A 22065-nucleotide genomic window follows, 5' to 3' on the forward strand; every position below is an offset into this window, starting at 1 on the left:
AAAACGTTCTATATATTTTTTTGATAAAATTAATAGTTTTCGATTTATTCGCTATCGAAATTGTTAGTTTTATACCGAAAAAATCATGTTTTTAATAAGTTTTCTGCTAATAACTCCAAAAGTTTTAGTTTTATCAAAAAACAACTTTACTTAACAAAAAGGTACCCTTAGAAAAAATAAAAAAAACGTTTTTTTTTTAATTTTCTTTAAAACCAAGAGTAATCGAGCTATACTTTATTATACGCTAGCTCTTCTTCGTCGAATGCTAAATATTGTAGTTTCAAAGTCAAAAGACGGGAAAACCATGCATTTTTCGAGGATAACTTGTTTAAGCTAATTTAAAACATTTAAAAGTATCTATCTCCAGAAATAAAAAAAGTCTCTAGCTCAAAAATTAAGTGACTTATAATGAAAAGAATGTCAGTCCCTATTGTTTTCAGCGAACAAGTGATTAGAAGCAACCCTCTAATCACCATTCTAATTAAAATTAGTCATTGGCCCTATTTGGTCTTCTTTATTTATGAATTATTAATAGGTTCTAGAAGTTTGACCGGCTTAGAATGATTAGTTTTAAAAAAAAATGGAGATAAAAGCGAATAACGAATTTTTGTGGTTTGGAAAAAAATGGCCTTTTGTTTCGTGGAGGTTCACGTAAACAATTAAATGAAATAATATAATAAAACTCAAACAACTGTCAATAATATATTTATTTATTTTTGGTAAAAAAACGTGTTTTGCTTATATCTCGTAAGGGTTTGTTGTTGTTTTGCCCAGCGAGGGTTTTATGACCGACCGACGCCTGCTGGGGTGTGTGAACCGACTGGAGGCTGTGAATCGACTGAACGAGACCACAAACACTAATCTGTCATTATGTATGTGGTTCTACCATATGGCCAGAAAGGGGATAAATTATTTTCATTGACGAATTTTTGTGGTTTGGAAAAAAATGGCCTTTTCTTCAGAATAGAAAGATTAGCATCAGAGATAAGAAAAAATATTTAAATATGGAATTGTAGCTTAGTTAATTCCCAAGAGCCTGATTTGCAAAAAAATTTTCTACGGCGAAAATTGAGTGAGCTATTGATAATTAAAACTTGTAATAACATGCAAAAACCACCTTTACCAACCCTTTCAATGTCACCTCTTTTTGTGACTGGGGATTTTAAAAGGATTTAATATTAACAGCCTTATAGATCTTATAAAAACCTACAAAATTCATTTTTACCGAACTTCCAAAGATAAAAACTAAAAAGTCACGGTTAAAAATCAATACATTTTTAAAAAAAAAAAAAAAGGGAGAAATCCAATTGGAAGCATAATAATGCAAGTTGGCGGTGTTTTTAGTCATTGGCCTTATTCATTCTTCTTTATTTATGTATTCTTAATAGATTCTAGAAGCTTGACTGGCTTAGAATGATTAGTTTTCAAAAAAATGAAGTTTAAAGCGAATAACGAATTTTTGTAATTTGGTAAAAAATGCCATTCTCTTCAGAATAGAAAAATTAGCATCAGAGATACGAAAAAATGTTTAAATACGAAATTTTAGGCTATTTAATTCCCAAGAACTTAATTTGAAAAAAATTTTCCTACGGCAAAAATTTAGTTAATCGTAAATGAGTATACCATCGAAAAACATTGATTTTTTAGATATAAAACTAACACTTTCGATAGCGAATAAATCGAAAACTTTTATTTTTATCAAAAAAATGTATAGAACGTTTTTTACTTAGAATGAATGTCTTTATCAACTTTTGCGGTCAAAATATAATAAAAAATTTCCACCCCCGAGATGGGGTGGCAACCACCCCCATGGCAAAAGCGCATTACGGAATCATATAGATTTTGATCCTTGGACTATCCACTACTTAAACTCAAATTTTCAAACAAATCGATCCATTCTGTAAAAATTGCGAGGTGAAAAGCTTCGGTTCCTGGACTATTGTGGAACGTGTCATCCTGACAAGTTTATGATTGTGAAAACTAGCATGTTGTTTTTTAAGTTTATTCAATAGCAATCTTTATATAAAATATGAAAAAATGTTTGTCCGACAAATATGTCGGGCATTTTAATAAGTCCAACACGTAGAACATGTCAAATGACAGGAATTATGTTGGTGCTAAATAGCAGTCTAATTTTTGCATGAGAGTAACATAATGAAAGGGTAACACACCAATTGGAAAATCTGTCCGACAAAATAGATGGGATGTTTTCGTAGTCTGGCGTTCCAAATTTTTAACATGTTCCACAATTAAAACTTTCCCTGTTCCAGTATTCCCGTACATCAAAGTTTGTCCGACTAGACACCGTTAAGCTATTAACAAGTTTTTAGCTCGCTATTAATAAACTATTTTTTGGTACGCGGTATCTAGGCCTAATATCTTTCATCAGATCAATAGCTGTGTTCATTACCTCCTTGCATTACGAATATAACTTTCTACTATTTTGCGTAAATATTCTCGGATTGACTTCTGCAACATTTTTCTTTTTCAAATGATCGACCAAACTTTGCGGTATGGCCTAGTTGATTTTGTCCCGGTTATCGATTGTTTTACGATTGTAAATTGCGATTTTGTGGAAAATATCGGTTTGATATAACACAAGGAACAAAAACGACAAGATCGTGCGATCATCGCGTGTTTTATCGTTTAGATTAAAACGTAGATTGCATGCTTGTCGGTTTTTCGCGACGGATGAAATATTAGTTTTACAACTTGTTTTTTAAATAAATGATGACAGATTATTCCGTTTCTATTTTGCAATAGCAATTTTTCTTTCCTTATATTATGTAGGGATGCTTGTCATTTTTAATCGGATCTCAGTTTATAATATAGTACAACGAATGTAATATTTTGTTGCAATATGGTACATATTTTATTTTTTTTTCCATTAATTTATAAAAACCTTTTGTTTGTCCGTTTTACATAGGCCTACGACGAAGGCGACGTGAAAAGTTCTCGTGTTCAAGAGTTAAAATGATTTTTTTTATTTAAAAACACGTTTTTTCTGATTTTATGAATTTTGATGTTTCTTCAGTATCCGGAACACATTGCTGACGTTCTAGTATAGTCCAATTCTGTTTAATATGACTGACGAGGAGAAAAAACCCAAGGGATCAGATTTCAGTTTCTAATATGAATCAACTGGTTCGTTTCTCTGACATTTCTATTAAGTCCAGGGTAATAAGGTTTTTTCCATGACACTCGAGCAGCCAGGGTACTGAAGCTTTTTTTCGACAGGTAATACCTATAAGAGCAAATTGTAACTATTTCCTGCGCAGGCTCTGGCGCCCATTTTTATTTATAAACAATTAAGTGTCAAAAAATGGCATTTTTCCCTTTTTTTTTTCAAATCAATGTAAAACAGTAAAACTTATGGTTTTTTTAGTACAAATATCTTTGAGATTATCGAAAAAGCTTTAAAATGACGTATTACAAAGTTTGATATACTCATTAATTGTTAATATAATTGCGAATAAAGGTCGGAATTGCAAAAAAAATTTATTTCCCAATATCTATTGTAAAAATTAGTGTCCAGCTTTGAAATTTAGCTTTGAAATTTTTGTCATATAAGGGTTCTTTGGTGCTTAATATGTGATAAAAATTTCAAAGCGATTCATTTAATTGTTTAAATTTTATTCAAATTGTTTATCCCAGAGAGCATTTTTTTGCAATAACATAATGCAGAAAAAAATGACGTTAGAACCATTCCACAGGTGTCAAATGAAAGAGCATGAGTTATATTTTCAACTCGGTTTAAAAAAAGCTAATAAACAATGCATTTATTAATAATAAATAATTATACAAAAGTATCGTAAATCTTTCCTTATAAACTTTTTATTTTGTTATATAAGAAATTATATATATTTATTACAATTTTTTATCAATTATGATATAAATAACATTACTTGGTAGTTGTGCACTTAAAACAGGGTAAAAAAGTTAATTTTTTGGAAAAAGTTATTCAAAAAGTTTATAAGGAAAGATTTACGATACTTTTGCATAAATATTTATTACTAATAAATGCATTTTTTATTTGCTTTTTTTAAACCAAGTTGAAAATATAGCTCATGCTCTTCCATTTGACACCTGTGGACTGGTTCTAACATCATTTTTTTCTGACTTATGTTATTGCAAAAAAAATGCTCTCTGAGATAAACAATTCGAATAAAATATAAACAATTGAATGAATCGCTTTGAAATTTTTATCACATATATTAAGCACCAAAGAAGCCTCATTTGACAAAAATTTCAAGCCTGTACACTAATTTTTACAAAAGATATTGCGAAAATATTTTTTTTTGCAATTCCGACCTTTTTTCGCAATTATATTAACAATAAATGAGTATATCACACTTTGTAGTATGTCATTTTAAAGCTTTTTCCATAATGTCAAAGATATTTGTACTAAAAAAATTAAAGTTTCACTGTTTTCCATTGATTTGAAAAAAAAAGGGGGAAATGCCACTTTTTTGACAGTTAATTGTTTATAAATAAAAATGGCCGTCATATCCTACGCAAGAAATAGTTACAATTTGTTCCTATATGTATTAATTGTGGATAAAACGCTTCAGTACCCTGGCTGCTGAAGTGTCACGAACAGGGTATATTTTTGTCTTATTACCCTGGCCTAATTTATTTTGATACTTTACCTACACTAATAGACAGAAATTTCTTTAAAAATAAACTGTAACGGAAACATAATCAAAGTTTCCGGAAAACTTCTTCGTTACTTACGTAACTTATTAGCATCTTGTCGCGTCCTTCGCCTCGTGTATACAAAAATAATCCATAATTAGGCCAAATCGACGCTGAAACTATCTCATTATCTATTTACCTTCCTATGATCTCGTTTTCTATTAATAGTGCCGTAGTGCCGATCTTCCACTGAACTAAATCACACAACGCAACGACACAACGGGAATTCCGTTAGTCGGATTTTCTTAACGGATGCTGTAACAAGATTCTTGAAAAATGCTTCGAGTTTTACTAGTCTTTTAAACTAGATTTTTTTCTTCTTTCCAAGAAATTTCAAATAGTATATTAGATAAAAAGTGTGATCAAAGGGACCAAAAAGTGAGAAAATTATGGCAACACGAAAATTAATTTACTTTTTCTAGGCAGTATTTTTTAATAGTCTAAGAGCTGGGAGCGGATTTTGTGCGTGATAAGTAATATGGAAAAACTATACGGGGATATGTTGAATTAGTTGTGTACATGACTTTCACCAACGGCCGGAAACCAGAGTTGGGGCCGAGGGTAGTTTTAAGGGGTCAAAGTCGCGGATTTTATTATTTTTTTTATGACGCTCATGATCGAGATAGTGCACCAAAATTTGGGAATAAGTAGGTCATGACGTACCTAAGTAAAATCTCTAGGGGCTCAACGCTGCGTGGCCGACAAATGGGTGGGGGTAGGGGTGAATATAAAAAATGTAAGGGGTTTTTTGCGACGTTCGTGATTGAGATAGTGCACAAAAATTTGGGTGTAAGTAGACCATGACATAAATAATTAAAATCCCCAGAGCCGGAAACCAGAGTGGGGAAGGAAGGTAGTTATAAGGGGTCAGAGTTCCGTTTTTTATTATTTTTTTTGTGACGCTCATGATCGAGATAGCGCGCCAAAATTTGGGAATAAGTAGGTCATGACGTAACTAAGTAAAATCTCCAGGAGTGGAACGCTGCATGGTCGACAAAGGGGTGGGGCAGGGGTGAATTTAAAAAAATGTAAGGGGTTTTTTGCGAGGTTCGTGATTGATATAGTGCACCAAAATTTGGAAATAAGTAGACCATGACATAACTAAGTAATATCCCCAGAGACGGAAACCAGAGTGGCAGACGAGGGTAGTTATAAGGGGTAAAATTCGCGGTTTTTATTATTTTTTTTTGTGGCGCTCATGATGGAGATAGTGCACCAAAATTTGGGAGTAAGTAGGTTATGACGTAACTAAGTAAAATCTTCAGGGGCGGAATGCTGCTTGGGGTACAAAGGGGTGGTAGACAGGGGTGAGTAAAAAAATATATGGGGGTTTTTTTGCCGTTCTTGATGGAGATAGTGCACCAAAATTTGGGAATAAGTAGATCATGACATTACTAAGTAAAATCTCCAGGGGCGGAACGCTGCGTGGGGGACAAATGTTGTGCCGGGTCACAAAAAAAATAATACACACTGTGACTTTGACTCCTTAAAACTACCCTCATCCTCAACTCTGGTTTCCGGCTCCGGGGATTTTACTTAGCTAAGTCATGGTCTACTTATTCCCAAATTTTGGTGCACTATCTCAATCTAGCACGTCGCAAAAAACCCTTTATATTTTTTGTATTCACACCTACCCCCACCCCTTTATCGGCCACGCAGCGTTCCACCCCTGGAGATTGTACTTAGTTACCTCATGACCTACTTATTCCCAAATTTTGGTGCACTATCTCGATCATGAGCGTCACAGAACAAATAATAAAAACGGCGATTTTGACCCCTTATAACTACCCTCATGCCCAATTCTGGTTTCCGGCTCTGAGGATTTTACTTAGTTATGTCATGGTCTACTTATTCCCAAATTTTGGTGCACTTTGTCGATCACGAACGTCGCAAGAAACCCCTTATATTTTTTGTATTCACCCCTGCCCCACCCCTTTGTCGGCCACGCAGAGTGCCACCCCTGGAGATTTTACTTAGTTACATCATGACCTACTTATTCCCAAATTTTGGTGCACTCTCTCGATCATGAGCGTCACAAAAAAAAATAATAAAAACGGCGATTTTGACCCCTTATAACTACCCTCATCCCCAACTCTGGTTTCCGGCTCTGGGGATTTTACTTAGTAATGTCATGATCTACTTATTCCCAAATTTTGGTCTTCTATCTCAATCAAGAACGTCGCAAAAAAACCCTTTATATTTTTTATATTTACCCCTACCCCCACCCCTTTGTCGGCCACGCAGCATTCCGTTCCTAGAGATTTTACTTAGTTACGTCATGACCTACTTATTCCCAAATTTTGGTGCACTATCTCGATCATAAGCGTCATAAAAAAAATAATAAATTCCGCAACTTTGACCCCTTATAACTACCCTCGGCCCCAACTCTGGTTTCCGGCCGTTGGTGAAAGTCATGTACACAACTAATTCAACATATCCCCGTATATTTTTTCCATATTACTTATCACGCACAAAATCCGCTTCTATCTCTCCGACTATAAATAAAAATAAAACAAAAAAATGTGTGTGTACCGGGTGTCCCAATAAGAATGGCTCTCGGCCATATCTCAGGAACCGTTTATACTACAGCTTTGGGAAAAAAAATTTTATGACAAAAGTTGCCTCGAGAAAAGCCTGGAAATTATTTTCATAATTGTATGTCCTCCGCTAGAGGGCGTAATTGAATATCAAAAATTAAAAAATCTAAATTTTACATAATTTGCCTAATGAAAGTGCACTGGAAATCCGATCATCGTATTCTTCATAAAATTCTGCGCATATTTCATTTCACAAGTTTAAGTCTACCTGTGCAAATAAGAGGTGGGGGTGAGTGGGAACCTTGTTATGAAAAAATCGCTGTAAGTCCGGTTCTGCTTAATCGATTTTTGCAAACTTAGTCTTGTTGAAAACAGCTCTTTTTCGTTAAGCGTCGTTTAAACACAACGATAAGTCACAGCAACTAGTTGTGATGACAAGTTGAAACGCTGTTTAGACGCTGCGATTCAATGCGATACCACCTTCAACCCAACTCCAACTTTGATAAGTTGTGCGATGCACCGTTTACACACAATGATAAGTTGCAACAACTCGATTGACCTTGATAAGTTGTTTGATTTATCGCTGTGTTTAAACGATCCTTTAATGTACTAGTTATAATTTGGAAACAGCCTATTATGTAATATGCCGGCTAGGAGGCGCTATTTATTTTTTTTATAAATCTAGTTTTCCTTGGAAAATATTAAATACAGGTATGTATTTTTTTCCTGTATTACAAAATTAGACCAAATTAGCAACAGAATACCGAAAACCGCATGTCGATACCTTTTTTATATCTCGAGATATCTTAAGAAACGTGTAAATTTTAAACATAACTGTTGCTATCATAATTAAGTGGAAATAGAAGCAAGTAGTGTGCTTTGAAAAAAAACAAAGAAACATTTTCCAAATGTCACCGCATATAATAAATCAAAACAAAATAAGACAAATAACACTATAAAATATAGCCAAAAAAAAGTATGTGTACTTTATACAAAAAAAATTATACATATATTATTATGATTTTAACGAAAAAAATGTATTTTAAACTGTTTAATTGTAATTTTGTTTAAATATTAAACTAATTTTAATACTTAAAATAATATCAAAAATTAAAAATAACGTTTATACGTAGAATCGTAGAAAATGTTAAATGGTAAAATGTTAAAAAAATTATGTTTTACTGATTTGACACATAATTTGACACATGATGACATTTTAAAGTTAATACTTCTAATCGTTCTAATTTTTCCCATAGCACACTACTTGTTTCCATTTTGACTTCCTTAAATTAGTTTACCGGTGACAATAACAGTTATGTATTTATCTTAGTTGAGAATAGGGTAATTAGTATTAAAATATAATGAAATAAAAATTAAGAATTTGTGTAGAAAATCTGACGTTTTTACATTTTCTATGATTCATCGAGAGAAAAGCAAATGCGCGGAGGCAACAATTCATAAAAATTTACATATTAACGCTATTTTTAATATTGGTATTATGTTAAGTATTAATATTAGTGCAATATTCAAATAAAAATAAAATTAAACTGTTTAAAATATATTTATTCCGTTCAAATCGTAATAATAGAAGTATAACTTCTTACGCGCGTACAAAGTACACACACTCTTTTTTTTGTTATATTTTATAGTGTTATTTGTCTTATTGTTGTTCTGATTCATTACATACGGTGACAACTGGACAATGTTTCTTTGTTTTTTTCCATAGCACACTACTTGCTTCTATATATTTCCACTTATATGACAGCAACAGTTATGTTTAAAATTTACACGTTTCTTAAGATATCTCGAGATAGAAAAAAGGTATCGACATGCGGTTTTCGGTATTCTATTGCTAATTTGATCTTATTTTGTAATACAGGGAAAAACATACATACTTGTATTTAATATTTTCCAAAGAAAACTAGATTTCTAAAAAAACATAAATAGAGCCTCCTAGCCGGCATATTATGTAATAGGCTGTTTCCAAATTATAACTATTATATTGACGAAAAAGAGCTGTTTTCAACAAGACCAAGTTTGCAAAAATCGATTAAGCAGAACCGGACTTCCAGCGATTTTTTCATAACAAGGTTCCCACTCACCCCCACCTCTTATTTGCACAGGTAGACTTAAACTTGTGAAATAAAATATGCGCAGAATTTTATGAAGAATACGATGATCGGATTTCCAGTGCCCTTTCATTAGGCAAATTTTGTAATATTTCGATTTTTTAATTTTTGATATTCAATTACGCCCTCTAGCGGAGGACTTACAATTATGAAAATAATTTCCAGGCTTTTGTCGAGGCAACTTTTGTTATAAATTTTTTTCCCAAAGCTGTAGTATAAACGGTTTCTGAGATATGGCCGAGAGCTATTCTTATTGGGACACCCGGTACTTTGTACGCACGTAAGAAGTTATACTTCTAAAATTAAAATTAAACATTTCTGTAGAAAATCAGACTTTTTTAAGATTTTCTTTGATTCGTCAAGGAAAAATCAATTGCGGGGAGGTTACAGTTCATAAAAAATTACTTATTAACGTTATTTTTAATTTTTGATATTATTTTAAGTACCTATTACAATTAATTTAAGGGGAAAGGCGCAAAATGTCGCCTGTGAAAATTTTCAATGTGTTTTAAATGTATTTATTTTTTTTTGAATCCTGAAAAAACTAATTAATATTTTTGAAAAATTTAAAAGCAGAATAAAAGATTACATTATTACCGAGGGCCAAAAGTCCCTGAAAACTTCTATAATGTTTATTTTAATAAGTTACAGGGGGTGAAAATAAAACAGAAAATTTAGTGTGATTTTTAATTGCAATTATTTCATTCAAAAGAAACTTTTTATTTATTCTAAGGGACTTTCGGCCCTTGGTAATAACGTAATCTTTCATTCTGCGTTTAAATTTTTCAAAAATACTTATTAGTTTTCTCAGGATTCGAAAAAAATGAATACATTTAAAACACAGAAAATTTTGACATGCGTCCAATTGCTTGTTTGTTTATTAGTTCATCCTCCCCTAGAGGGAGGTATAAAAGAATAATACAGGGAATTAATAAATTGGTCGTTATACACAGTTGGTCACTTTATAGGAATGGTTGCTACAGAGGTTTTACTGTAATATTAATTAGTCCATGTGGTGAGACCACTCCCGTCTGAAAAACATTTCTAATTCGGTTTCTCGGCGGATTCATATTCAAAAATGTCCCCTTTAAACAAATCTGAAGGGTGCCGGACGGAATTTTTGGGCAGAAATGGTTTAAACAATTTTTTTAAACAAATACATAATATCACCTTTTATTGCTTCAAAAAATATATGTTTAGGTTTTTTGGGTCATTCTAAACAAGAAAGGTATCTTGTGATTTTTCTCAAAAATTGATGGTTTTCGAGTTATAGGCCATTTAAAATCTGAAAAATGCGAAAATACGCATTTTCAAGGCTTAAAAACTCATATTTAAATTAGTATTTTTAAGGGTGCCAATAACTTGGATTAAAGTTTAAACATTCCTTTTCAAGATTCCGAAGAGTGATCGGGTCTAACTTCAATTTAGACCGTAGTTTTTAATTGTTAATTATGCGTGTCCATCCGGTTTTTTTGCCGGTGCGGCGCTCACTATTTTCAAAAATCTCCTATTTTCCTCCGAAAAATATTTTTTCTAGATTCCTAGAAAAGTTAATAGTTTTAAAGTTATAACCGATTTAAAATCCGAAAAATGACAAAAAACATTTTCGCATTTTAAATCGCTTATAACTTTAAAACTAGTAACTTTTGAGAAAAATGTCAAGAAACTTATTTTATTTAGAATAACCCAAAGAATCTAGAAAAAATATTTTTCGCAGGAAAATAGATTTTTGAAATAGAGCACCGGCCAAAAAATCGGATGGACATGCATAATTAACAATTAAAAAACTACGGTCCAAATTGAAGTTAGACTCAATCACTCTTCGGAATCTTGAAAAGGAATGTTTAAACTTTAATCCAAGTGATTGGCACCCATAAAAATACTAATTTAAATATGAGTTTTTAAACCTCAAAAATGCGTATTTTCGCATTTTTTAAATTTTAAATCGCCAATAACTCAAAAACTGTCAATTTTTGAGAAAAATCACAAGATACCTTTCTTGTTTAGAATGACCCAAAAAACCTAAAAATATATTTTTTGGAGCAAAAAAAGGTGATCTTATGTATTTGTTTAAAAAAATTGTTTAAACAATTTCTGCCCAAAAATTCCGTCCGGCACCCTTTAGATTTGTTTAAAGGGGACATTTTTGAATATGAATCCGCAGAGAAACCGAATTAGAAATGTTTTTCAGACGGGAGCGGTCTCACCACATGGACTAAATATATTTGAGGCAAATAATATATATTTCAAGTAAAAAAGATGAATAGAACCTAAAGTAAATAGTCAACTCACCTTTCTGGGTTTAATTCCATTACGTATAATAGTGACGATTTTCGGTCGTACACAATCGGGTACGACTATCCTGGGCACATTAGAATAACTGTTCAACGTGAACTTGGTGTTTGTAAGACGTTTGGACCGGAGGGTATCCGTTTTGGTGTAGTCGATTTTCTTGAACAACTCACCCTTGCCGCACACGACGTACTCTTTTCCGTCTTCGAGATCGTCGATGTTACACACCTGAAAAGAAAGAAAAACGTGTATTATTTTTCTCCAAAAATGAAGACGTTTTTAATTTCTAAAAAAAATGAAGAAACAGTTTTTAAAAACATTTGCAGAAATTCTCTTAATAATTACTATTATGGGGCTAATATTGTTGAGTCATTTGGTGGTCTTCAAAAAGTGTTTATAATATAAACACTTAATAAACAAATAAACAAATTAAATACTTAATAAACAAATAATATTAAATCTATACTGGAATCAGCGAGCTAATATAAAAATAGAAGACCAAACATCGGACGAAATAGAAATACGTAGAGGGGTACGACAGGGTTGTATATTGTCACCGCTCTTGTTTAATATCTACAGCGAACAAATATGCCAAGAAGCTCTCTCATATGCAAACGAAGGGATAATTGTCAATGGAGAAGTTATCAATAACATTCGATATGCTGACGATACTGTGATTATGGCAAGAACAGCGGAAGATCTACAACATCTAGTTGAAAGTATGAATGAGATATGTAATAACTACGGCATAAGGATGAACGTCAAAAAAACCAAATATATGACCTTCAGTAAGAATCCAATAAATGACACTATTAGTATCACAATAAACGGTACCCAACTTGAAAAAGTAAACGAATACAAATACTTGGGAACCCTTATCAATGAAACAGGTGACCAAAATCACGAGATAAAAAGACGTATTGAAATTGCCAGGTCTACTTTTATAAAAATGAAAAAATTATTTTGTAATCGTGATATTAGTATTCATCTACGAACTAGAATGTTAAAATGCTATGTATTCAGTACTTTGCTCTACGGTGTTGAGTCATGGTTTCTTAAACAGAGGAATATTAAAAATCTTGAAAGCTTTGAGATGTGGTGCTACCGCCGTATACAAAGAATAAGCTGGGTGGATAAAATTACAAATGAAGAAGTAATACGCAGAATAAATAACGAGCCAGAAGTTCTACTGAATATAAAAAAGAGAAAACTTGAATACTTAGGCCACCTGATGAGAGGACAAAAATACGCATTCCTACAAAATATAATGCAAGGAAAAATCCAAAGACGAAGAAATCCAGACCGTAGAAGAATGTCCTGGATGAGAAATTTGAGAGAGTGTTTTGGCTGTACCACTAACGAATTGTTCAAAACAGCAGTAAATAAAATTAGAATCGCCCTAATGATATCCAATCTCCAATAGGAGAGGCACTCAAAGAAGAAGAAAAAGTGTTTACTCCAAAATCTAGCAGGCAAGGAGGGCTAGTGTGGGATAATTAGATAATATTTGTTCCCTTCAGGCTTAGAGGACCTAATCCCTCTAAATTCTTCAATTTGGCACATTTTATGATTTAGGACTTCTGGAGATTATATTAAACCTTAGATTTATCCATTCTGTGACCCTAGTGCCTGTTGCATTCTCTCTCTGACCGTGCCAATAAGATTGTGATTGTTTCGAAGATGTGTCGAATGCTCCCAGTAGGTATATCGAGAAGTGTATTACCGCTTAGCTTTCCAGAACATACTCCATCCTCTGTTCGAGATGTTGCACAGCAGTTTCCGAAGACATCACTGCTCTATATGCAAACTGTCCTGATGTAAAATCTTCTACCTAACTTTCAACCAATCTTCTTCAAGTGCCATCTCCGCGACGGAGGTTGGCAAGCTTCATAGCTATTCGGACTTTAGAAACGGCTGCTCTGAAAAGTTCATTTGATGTACAGCTGATTCCTAAAAAAACTGATACGACTCTTAAAGCGTAATTTGTAGAAAATTGAGCAGTGTATTTTGAAGGATAAATACTTATCATTTACATACTGTCACTGTCACTGCATAATCTTAAAATTTAATATATTGTTGGGTTAAGTCGTTTGTTTTATTCCTCAATAATAATAAAAACAATAACAACAACCTCAAGTCGATGATAATATAGTGACCTATTTAGAGCATATAATGACAGAGTGGGAAACTAGAATTCACCTTCAAATATCGAAACTGAAAATATCGCAATCAATATGTTTCAAGGAGATTCGTTGAGTCCTCTGTGGTTCTGTCTAGCTATGAACCCACTATCTCAGCTACTGAACTCCACAGCATCAAAAATAACAGCAATGTGGTGGCGAAGCTTAATCATTTATTGTACATGGATGATTTGAAATGAATGGCTTCCACTCGAAACCAACTCGATGAGATGCTAAAAACTGTAGAAAATTTTTCTAATATTAGTATGCCCTTCGGACTAGACAAGTGCCGTATTTTAAATATAGTCAGAGGAAAAGTACAGCCCGGAGGATTCGATATGCAAAATAGCCATAACATCGAGGCCATATGTGAAAACGATATGTATAAATATCTTGGAGTAAAGCAATCGCGGAAAATTGACCATAAACAAATGAAAACAGAGATAACTACAGTTTATACGAAGGATAAAACAGCTGCTTCGCTCATACCTTAACAGTAGGAATTTGTTTAAGGCACTAAACACCTACGCATGTTCCGCGCTTAGCTACTCATTTGGCATTGTTAAGTGGACAAAAACGGACATAGAAAATCTTCAGCGAAAAGTAAGAACGCACCTCACAAAGGCACAAAAACACCATCCCAAAAGTGCAGTGGAAAGAACGACATTACCACGGAATTTAGGAGGAAGGGGACTTATGGATATAGGTGAGCAATTAGACAATCAAATTGCTAATTTAAGAACTTGTTTTCAGATGCAGGCTGAGACATCTACTCTACATCGCGCTATCTGCGCAGTAGATGACACAAAACCGATCAAACTGAGGGAACCAGAAATGCGCATAAACCACCTCACTAAAGACGAAAAAATGCGCACCTGGATGGGAAACCTCTACACGGGCGACATCCCAATGAGGTCAGCCAAGACTATGTCGACAATACAGCGTCGAACTATTAGTTGACATCAGGAAGGATGTTCCCTGAAACGGAGGGATCAATACTGGCCATTCAGGATCAGGTTATACCAACCAGAAATTACCTAAAATATATCGTCAAAGACCCTCAGGTTCAACAAGACAAACAACACTAATTGATGTGGCGATACCTAACAGCAATAATCTACGTAGTGAATTTACTGAAAAGATCGCCAAGTACAGAGATCTGGAAATTCAAATACGCAGACAATGGAGAATGCAAAGTACCCAGACAATACCGATTATTATGTCTACTACTGGAGTCATTCCGAAGACTCTCCTCGAAAGCATCAAAAAGCTGGGTCTGAATGAACATCTTTATAAGACCATGCAGAAAGCTGTACTACTCGCGACGCGCGACGGCCAGAAGTGTACGAAAATTTTTGGGAGATACACCTGCATACCAAGTCACCTAGGGCTCGATAACATGGAAATAATCCCACCAGAGCTCAATCCTTTTGATACCGTAGGTATCTGGGATGACTCAATTTTCCCCTTAGAGGGAGTGTGAGCCGTATGGCTAAATCTGGACAACAACCCTATTTTATGTAAAAACTATCATTTATATACTCTTTATAAAATTCGGGAATTTAAAATAATGTCAAAATTTAGACCTTAATAATTATTACAACGTATAAACTACCATGTAATCAGTAGTTTGTGGTTTGTTTGTTTATTTTATTATTTATCTGTCATAATAAATATAAATATAATGTCAGATCAATCAAATACACTGCTCAAAATGATCAAATCTTACTAAGAGTCATATCATTTTTTTTAGGAACCAGCTGTATATCCGTACCATTCTCTCAGGTTGCGCAACCATGATATTCTACGTCTCCGTATGCTTCTTTTTCCTTGAATATGTACGGGACATTCAAATTTTCTTGTCTTGTATTTAAGATTTCCATTTCTTCATTCATCTTTCTCGGAACCTCTTTGTTTGTGACGTGTTCTGCCAACGATATTTTCAGATTTCTTCTATATACCTACAACTCAAATGATTTCAGTTTTTTCATCGATGCCGCATTCAAGGTCCAGGCTTCCATTCCATAAAACAAAATCTATAACACGTAGCACCTAACCAACCTAACTCTTAGCTCTAACTTCAAATCTCTTGTGTAGAGCACTTTTCTCATTTTGTTAAAATTTGCTCTAGCCTTTTCTATTCTGATTTTAATTTTCTGGAAGTAATTATTTATGGAGTGCTGATTGTTCCAAGATATGCACTAAGAAATACATCCCTAATGTGCCTATCGAGCAGTTTTTCTAGAGTCTTCAATACAAGTAATATCACACTTGTCGATCTCATGGACTTAGCTTTTCTTATCCAGTTTTTCCAGGTGATTGTAAAAAATCATCTTTCAATATGGGCTAGTAGGTGAAAAATTTTTAAAACTAAATGTTTTTTATTGACAAATAAAAGTGTTTTGTTCATTTTTTAGTAGAAAACCATACTATATCAAGAATACACGCATAATTGACCATAAAATTGAAAACTTGTTTGTTTTGTATACGAGTCGTATGATTAATGATACGAACAACTGACTGTAATTAATAATATTGTTAAATGAAACAAAAACACATTCCTCAATCTTAAAATATGGATAATGTTCAAATAAAAAATATTGTACTTATTAGAAATATTGAGAAAACTTCCAAAAACTATTACTTTCTGATTTTTATGATTAAACTATTTAAGTTGTTTCTTAGCTTAAAGGGGTTCCACAGAATAATATTCATCTTGTTTTTATGGCACAGCTCATAATCCCTAACGAATGCCATAAGCCAGCGACGAAAAATTTCAGAATTATTTAAATTTTCTTGTTTCGAACATTCCAGTACTAATGTTGACAAACCAATAACGGGGGTACATACCTGCATAATCTGTTTAGGGTTTAGGTATTATAATTCTGTTTCTCATAACGCCCTCTACATATCTTCATGTCATAGTTATGTTCATAGATGGATTGGTAGCAAAGGATTCGTCTTCCCTGCTAGTCAAAATCGTCACTGCAAGTCTCCATTCCTTAAATCAGGGAAACCCCCACCAGAGCTGAATCCTACAGACCAATTTCATTTCTAAGCAGTCTTGGCAAGATCTACGAGAGGATACTAAGGAAAGACTCATAGAACACCTAGAGGCACACATCATATTAAACATTCAATTTGAATTCAGAACTGGTCACTCCACATACAACGCATTGACAGAAGCAGCAACCGTCACTTCTCAAACAGTTAATGAGCACAACAGGCAAGCTATTGAAATCTTCCTAGATACCCAAAAAGCACTCGATCAGGTCTGGCAGGCTGGTCAAAGCGAAAAACTACACCAAGGCTTAGTGCCAATTGCTTTCCTGAAAATAATTTCCTCCTATTAGGAGGACAGACACTCGAAAACTAAAATATCGTTTCCTGCCAGCTAAACTTCTAAATTTGGCAGGGAACTTCCTGATGAATGCACTCCCCCTTGCAGGCAATAACCTGCAGTTGCCTAAAACGCTGATTTAGAGCCATTTCTATAAAACCTACTTAGATAGACAGGTTTAAAGAGGTGGTCTTCTGGCTTATTCCACTACGACTTTGTCAGATCTATTGTGGTCCTGTAGTCCTAGATAACATTCTCTAGCCTGATCCTTTAAAAACAAAGTCTAATAGCGTCTAAAACCTACTTAGAGCATATTAGTAACAGAACCACCTGATGAGGAATATATGTGAGCTAACCAACCTCCTAGCGTCTTACAACAAATCGCCTATACAGACAAAGTTCCCCTATAAAGACTCCCGTAATAAAAAATGGAGCAGCCATGCTTTGAAGATACGAAAGCCTAAATACAGGTCGTCGTAACAGGTTGTCATTAAATGATCCTTCGCCCAAGATGGCGGAAGACTGCAAATAATTCGAGTCAAGAACTGGTAAACTGATCGTTTTTGTCGATGAGATGCCAGAGAAGAATCAAAGTATGTATTACAACGCGTTTTTATATCCTTTTGGCGTCTCCCTATCATTATTTTATCGAACACATAAAACTTCAAAATCATGGATTATAATCGATTTGCAAGCCCTCTGTGTCCAAATATATAAATACGTATTTAAAATCAAATCAAATAAAAGATATCAAAAATATATTTCTCCAAATTACTTACAATTCTCAAACGTAAGTAGAGACTCGGACAATTTGGAGCCTTATCAAATTGTAAATTTCCCCAGAGAGCCGGCTTGCTGCAACCAGCTGCATTTGGTTAAAAATTCAATAAGAAGGGATTTAACGGACGTTACAGAGATACTAACTTTAAAAATTCAGCTCAACCGAACATTTCATCGTATCTTGCGATTCAGTTTTAGTGAGAATTTGTATTCATAAGAATATAGAACTATTATAATTCGTACCAATTTCCTAGCGGTATTTTAAATCTTAAATTTATAGGGTCTGCCACTAAGCCCGTCCGCACATGGGTCGATCGAAGACACATCTCGAAATTCGTGCGTCTTGCTCGTCTTGTACGAATCCTGCGGCACAAGCGATTGCTCTCCACACGCTCTAGTCGATTCAGTTTGCTCACATCTTCCAACCAGGAAGAACGCATTTTTTATCTACCAACCAAAACGACAATTTCGATCTGTGAAAAGTACGGTATTACATTTTTAGTATAATTTGTATACAATGAGCATTATACAATTAAGGATATTTCTCTAGTTCCCCATCGAATTTTATAATAAACACGTTGAAACAGAAGTTCAGTGTTTTCAGAATTTTATATTACAATATACAGTGAGCACGTAAAGGTTGGAATAAATTCATTTTCCCGAGAATGGACGATTTTGGAAAAAAATTCCGAAACAGATCAATTTTTATTTTTAAATTGCGACTTTTTGGCATATGTATCATACTAGTGACGTCAATCATCTGGGCGTGATTACGTCATCTATCACTTTTTTTTTGAAGCTAAACTTCTTTAGGCGCGATTGGTAGTGAATTTTTATTATTCTGCGCGCATGCGCACACAGACAGTATGGCGTTAGTTGCTAAATTTTTCAAGTTATGTATATATAAGTGCAAAAAAAGGCGCGAAAAGAATATATTAGTGTTTTTAGTAAATATATTTATTATAATTTTTGTGTCTTTGGATTTGTCTTCCTCGGGAGTAAGATAAGTATTATTAAAACATTTCTATATTTATTATACTTCACTTCGTCTCTTTGTTACCGTGAATTGTCATTATGTCCGAGAAACTAAATAAACAGAGAAATCGTGGCGTTATTGGTAGAGCATTCGGCTACAGATCGACAGGTCTTGGGTTCAAATCCGGACCATTCCTATTCTTTCTTTTTTATTTTTGGAAAGTGGTAAGCATTAAAATTAGTTTAATATTTGAATAAAATAAAAATATACTGTTTAAAGTATTTTATTTCGTTGAAATCATATAATAGAAGTATAACTTATTACGTGCGTACAAAGTACACACACATTATTTTTTAAATGAGAATAGGGGTCGTGTGATACTTCATTTGAAAGGTAATTTAATTCTCTATTCAGTAATATAAACATTAACATAACTATTTATACAGGGTGTCCAAAAAAAATATTTTAATTAAATTTATTGACATAAAAAGAGGAATGTGTGTAATTTATTTAACTCAAAATACATTTTACTGCTATCAGAAAACAGGAAATAATGTTTATTTGACAAATAACTATTGTTTTTTGCTTAATTCAATATTAAAGCCGCCACCCACCTTCCTCTTCACAGTTCTAACATTTAATTTAAGCGAAAAGCAATGATTATTTTTCAAAAAAACATTTTTTTCTGTTTTCTGAGAGCAGTAAAATGTATTTTGGACTAAATAAATTACATGCATTCTTCTTTTTATGTCGATAAATTTAATTAAAAAACATTTTGTTTCGACACCCTGTATAAATAATTATGTGAATGTGTATATTACTGAATAGATAATTAAATTACCTTTCAAATGAGCTATCACACGACCCCTATTCCCATTTAAAAAATTATCTATGACGTCACCACGCCCAGATGGGTGACGTCACTAGCATGATATCTATGCCAAAAAGTCGTAATTTAAAAATAAAAATTGACCTGTTTCGGGATTTTTTTCCAAAATCGTCCATTTTCGAGAAAATGAATTTACTCCAACCTTTACGTGCTCACTGTATAGATATACGATATATTTCCACAAAGCTACTAGTAGTACAATCGATGAACATAACATTCACCGATCTTTAAAAAAACTAAAATTTAATTTAGCGCAAAAATCAAAAAAAAAACGAAGGAAATGAATAAAACAAACTTGGAAACGTGCGTCTCACTCGAATTTTCTCGTGCGCTACCGATCGCAAGGGACGAGAGTCGTACAAGACGAGGAGATTTGCAATCCTAAACGTCCCATCTACGGAGCTCAATGCCACAACGAAGGAACTTGAGTGGCGGGGAGAGATCTACGCGACTGGAACCGAGTCGATTAATTCGGGCATCGCCCCATGTGCGGACAGCCTAATGCTTTCCGAACTGTGACAGTAGCGGCCAAATTGTTTATGGTACAACTCTCACCTCACAGTAGTAGCTATCATTTATTCAGTATATTTTGCAAAAATAATCATGATGGATATAGTGTACAACAACACATGCAAATGATAAAATTGTTTTATCAAAATTGGTGTTCTGTTTAGGCAACATTCCGCGAGCTTTGCACATTTTACGGTCGCCATAATTGTCCTTCCTATAAGACTATTCTCAATGTGGTGGATAAATTTTAGTCCACTGATTCTACAGGAAACAATCAACTAAAACTTGTACGTCAACGAAACACAAGATCTGCCGAAAACATCGCCGCTGTCCGTGAGTATACATAAAGGACATGTGTTCGCTTCACCTCAGATCACCTACTAATTGAGGTACACTTCAGATGTAGAATCAGTAGATATGCAAAGGGGAATCAACCAAGAAAATAAATCTATATCTAAGAAAACTGAAAAGATATGAGACTCAAAAGAAAGTTGAAGTAGAAAGAAGAAACAAAGAGGAAGCTGACTGAATATGAAGGAAATGAAGAGAGAATACTAAAAGACCAGTGAAATCTAATATCCCAGTCTAGGAAGGAAAAAAGCTGAAAAATCTTATACAAGTATTATGTTTATATGGAATTAGCCACAGTTAGGTTTTAATGACAATTACATATTTTTACCGGAAATCGTTGTCAAAATTTATTAAAAAAACAGAACGGAACAGTTTTTCCCAAGTAATTACAGGCTCTAAAAGGTATGTGAGGGGTAGCTGATGATAATTCCGTGAAGACATACAGCTCATTTTGTTTTGATTTATTAGACAATAGTAAAAAAAGTGTAAAAATATGTTTTGTCTCTAAAAGATTTCTTATAAATTTTAGAGAACGGTTCAAATAAAAGTTGTGGATTATAAAAAGTTGTTTAATTTTAAGAGTTTCCAAATTAAAATATATAATGTTGTTCTGAAGCTATTTCTTTGTGGCATTTTTATAATCAACTATTTTCAATGGGAAATAAGCCACAATTTTATATATAAATGACTATCCGAGAAACTTAAAACAATAGGAAATAAATTCAACATTTCAACAACATTCAAAACAACAAACACATTGAGATCTATTCTATCTAAAACTAAACCTAACAATGAACAAGAAAGAACAAAGAATTGCATTTATAAAATGCCTTGTGAATGCGAACAATTTTATTTAGGTGAAACATCAAGACCATTAAACGTTAGAATAAGTGAACATCAGTCTTATATTAAAAATAGAGAATTTGATAGATCTCAAATATGTCAACACGCATGGGATAATGAACATAGAGTTCAGTGGAGAGATTCTCAGTGGAGAGATTCAAGTACAGTTCTGAAAGAATCAGATAGTAAAAAGAGAAAAATCGAAGAAGCGGCTCTAATTATGCTAAATGAAACCAATTGTGTCGCAAATTCCTCGGTAGAATGCAGTAGGATGTGGTTACCCATACTGAAAGAGGAAATCAATAGAAAGAAAATACCACGATTAGTAAGTCAATAACATATCGAGTTAGTACACATTTTATATTTTAGTATTACTTACTGTATATCTATGTATTATTAATATTATTTATAATTTAAACATAATTAAAGTCAGAATTTGGTATTAGTTTTTTTAAGTAAATTAAATGTACGACCAAATACTTACGATGTCGGGATAGTATCACGAGGTTTTTTCCTGGTGTTCCCTCATGATTTACTATGAAA

The 22065-nt window shown here is 33.4% G+C and overlaps 1 protein-coding gene across 2 annotated transcripts in view; it reads right to left on the minus strand.

The window, feature by feature from the left end:
- The window catches only part of LOC114333027 (serine/threonine-protein kinase GA29083), a 147148-nt gene that overhangs the window by 32577 nt on the left and 92506 nt on the right, over positions 1-22065 (minus strand). For both annotated transcript variants that reach the window (XR_007698420.1, XM_050652341.1), the window contains exon 3: positions 11654-11881. Coding sequence is in view for 1 of the 2 variants with exons in the window: in XM_050652341.1 (XP_050508298.1) it covers positions 11654-11881 (228 nt within the window). In the remaining variant the exon portion in view is untranslated. The remainder of the gene's footprint in view (positions 1-11653; positions 11882-22065) is intronic.

This window comes from Diabrotica virgifera, chromosome 5 (genome assembly GCF_917563875.1).
Source record: "Diabrotica virgifera virgifera chromosome 5, PGI_DIABVI_V3a".
NCBI lineage: Eukaryota > Metazoa > Arthropoda > Insecta > Coleoptera > Chrysomelidae > Diabrotica > Diabrotica virgifera.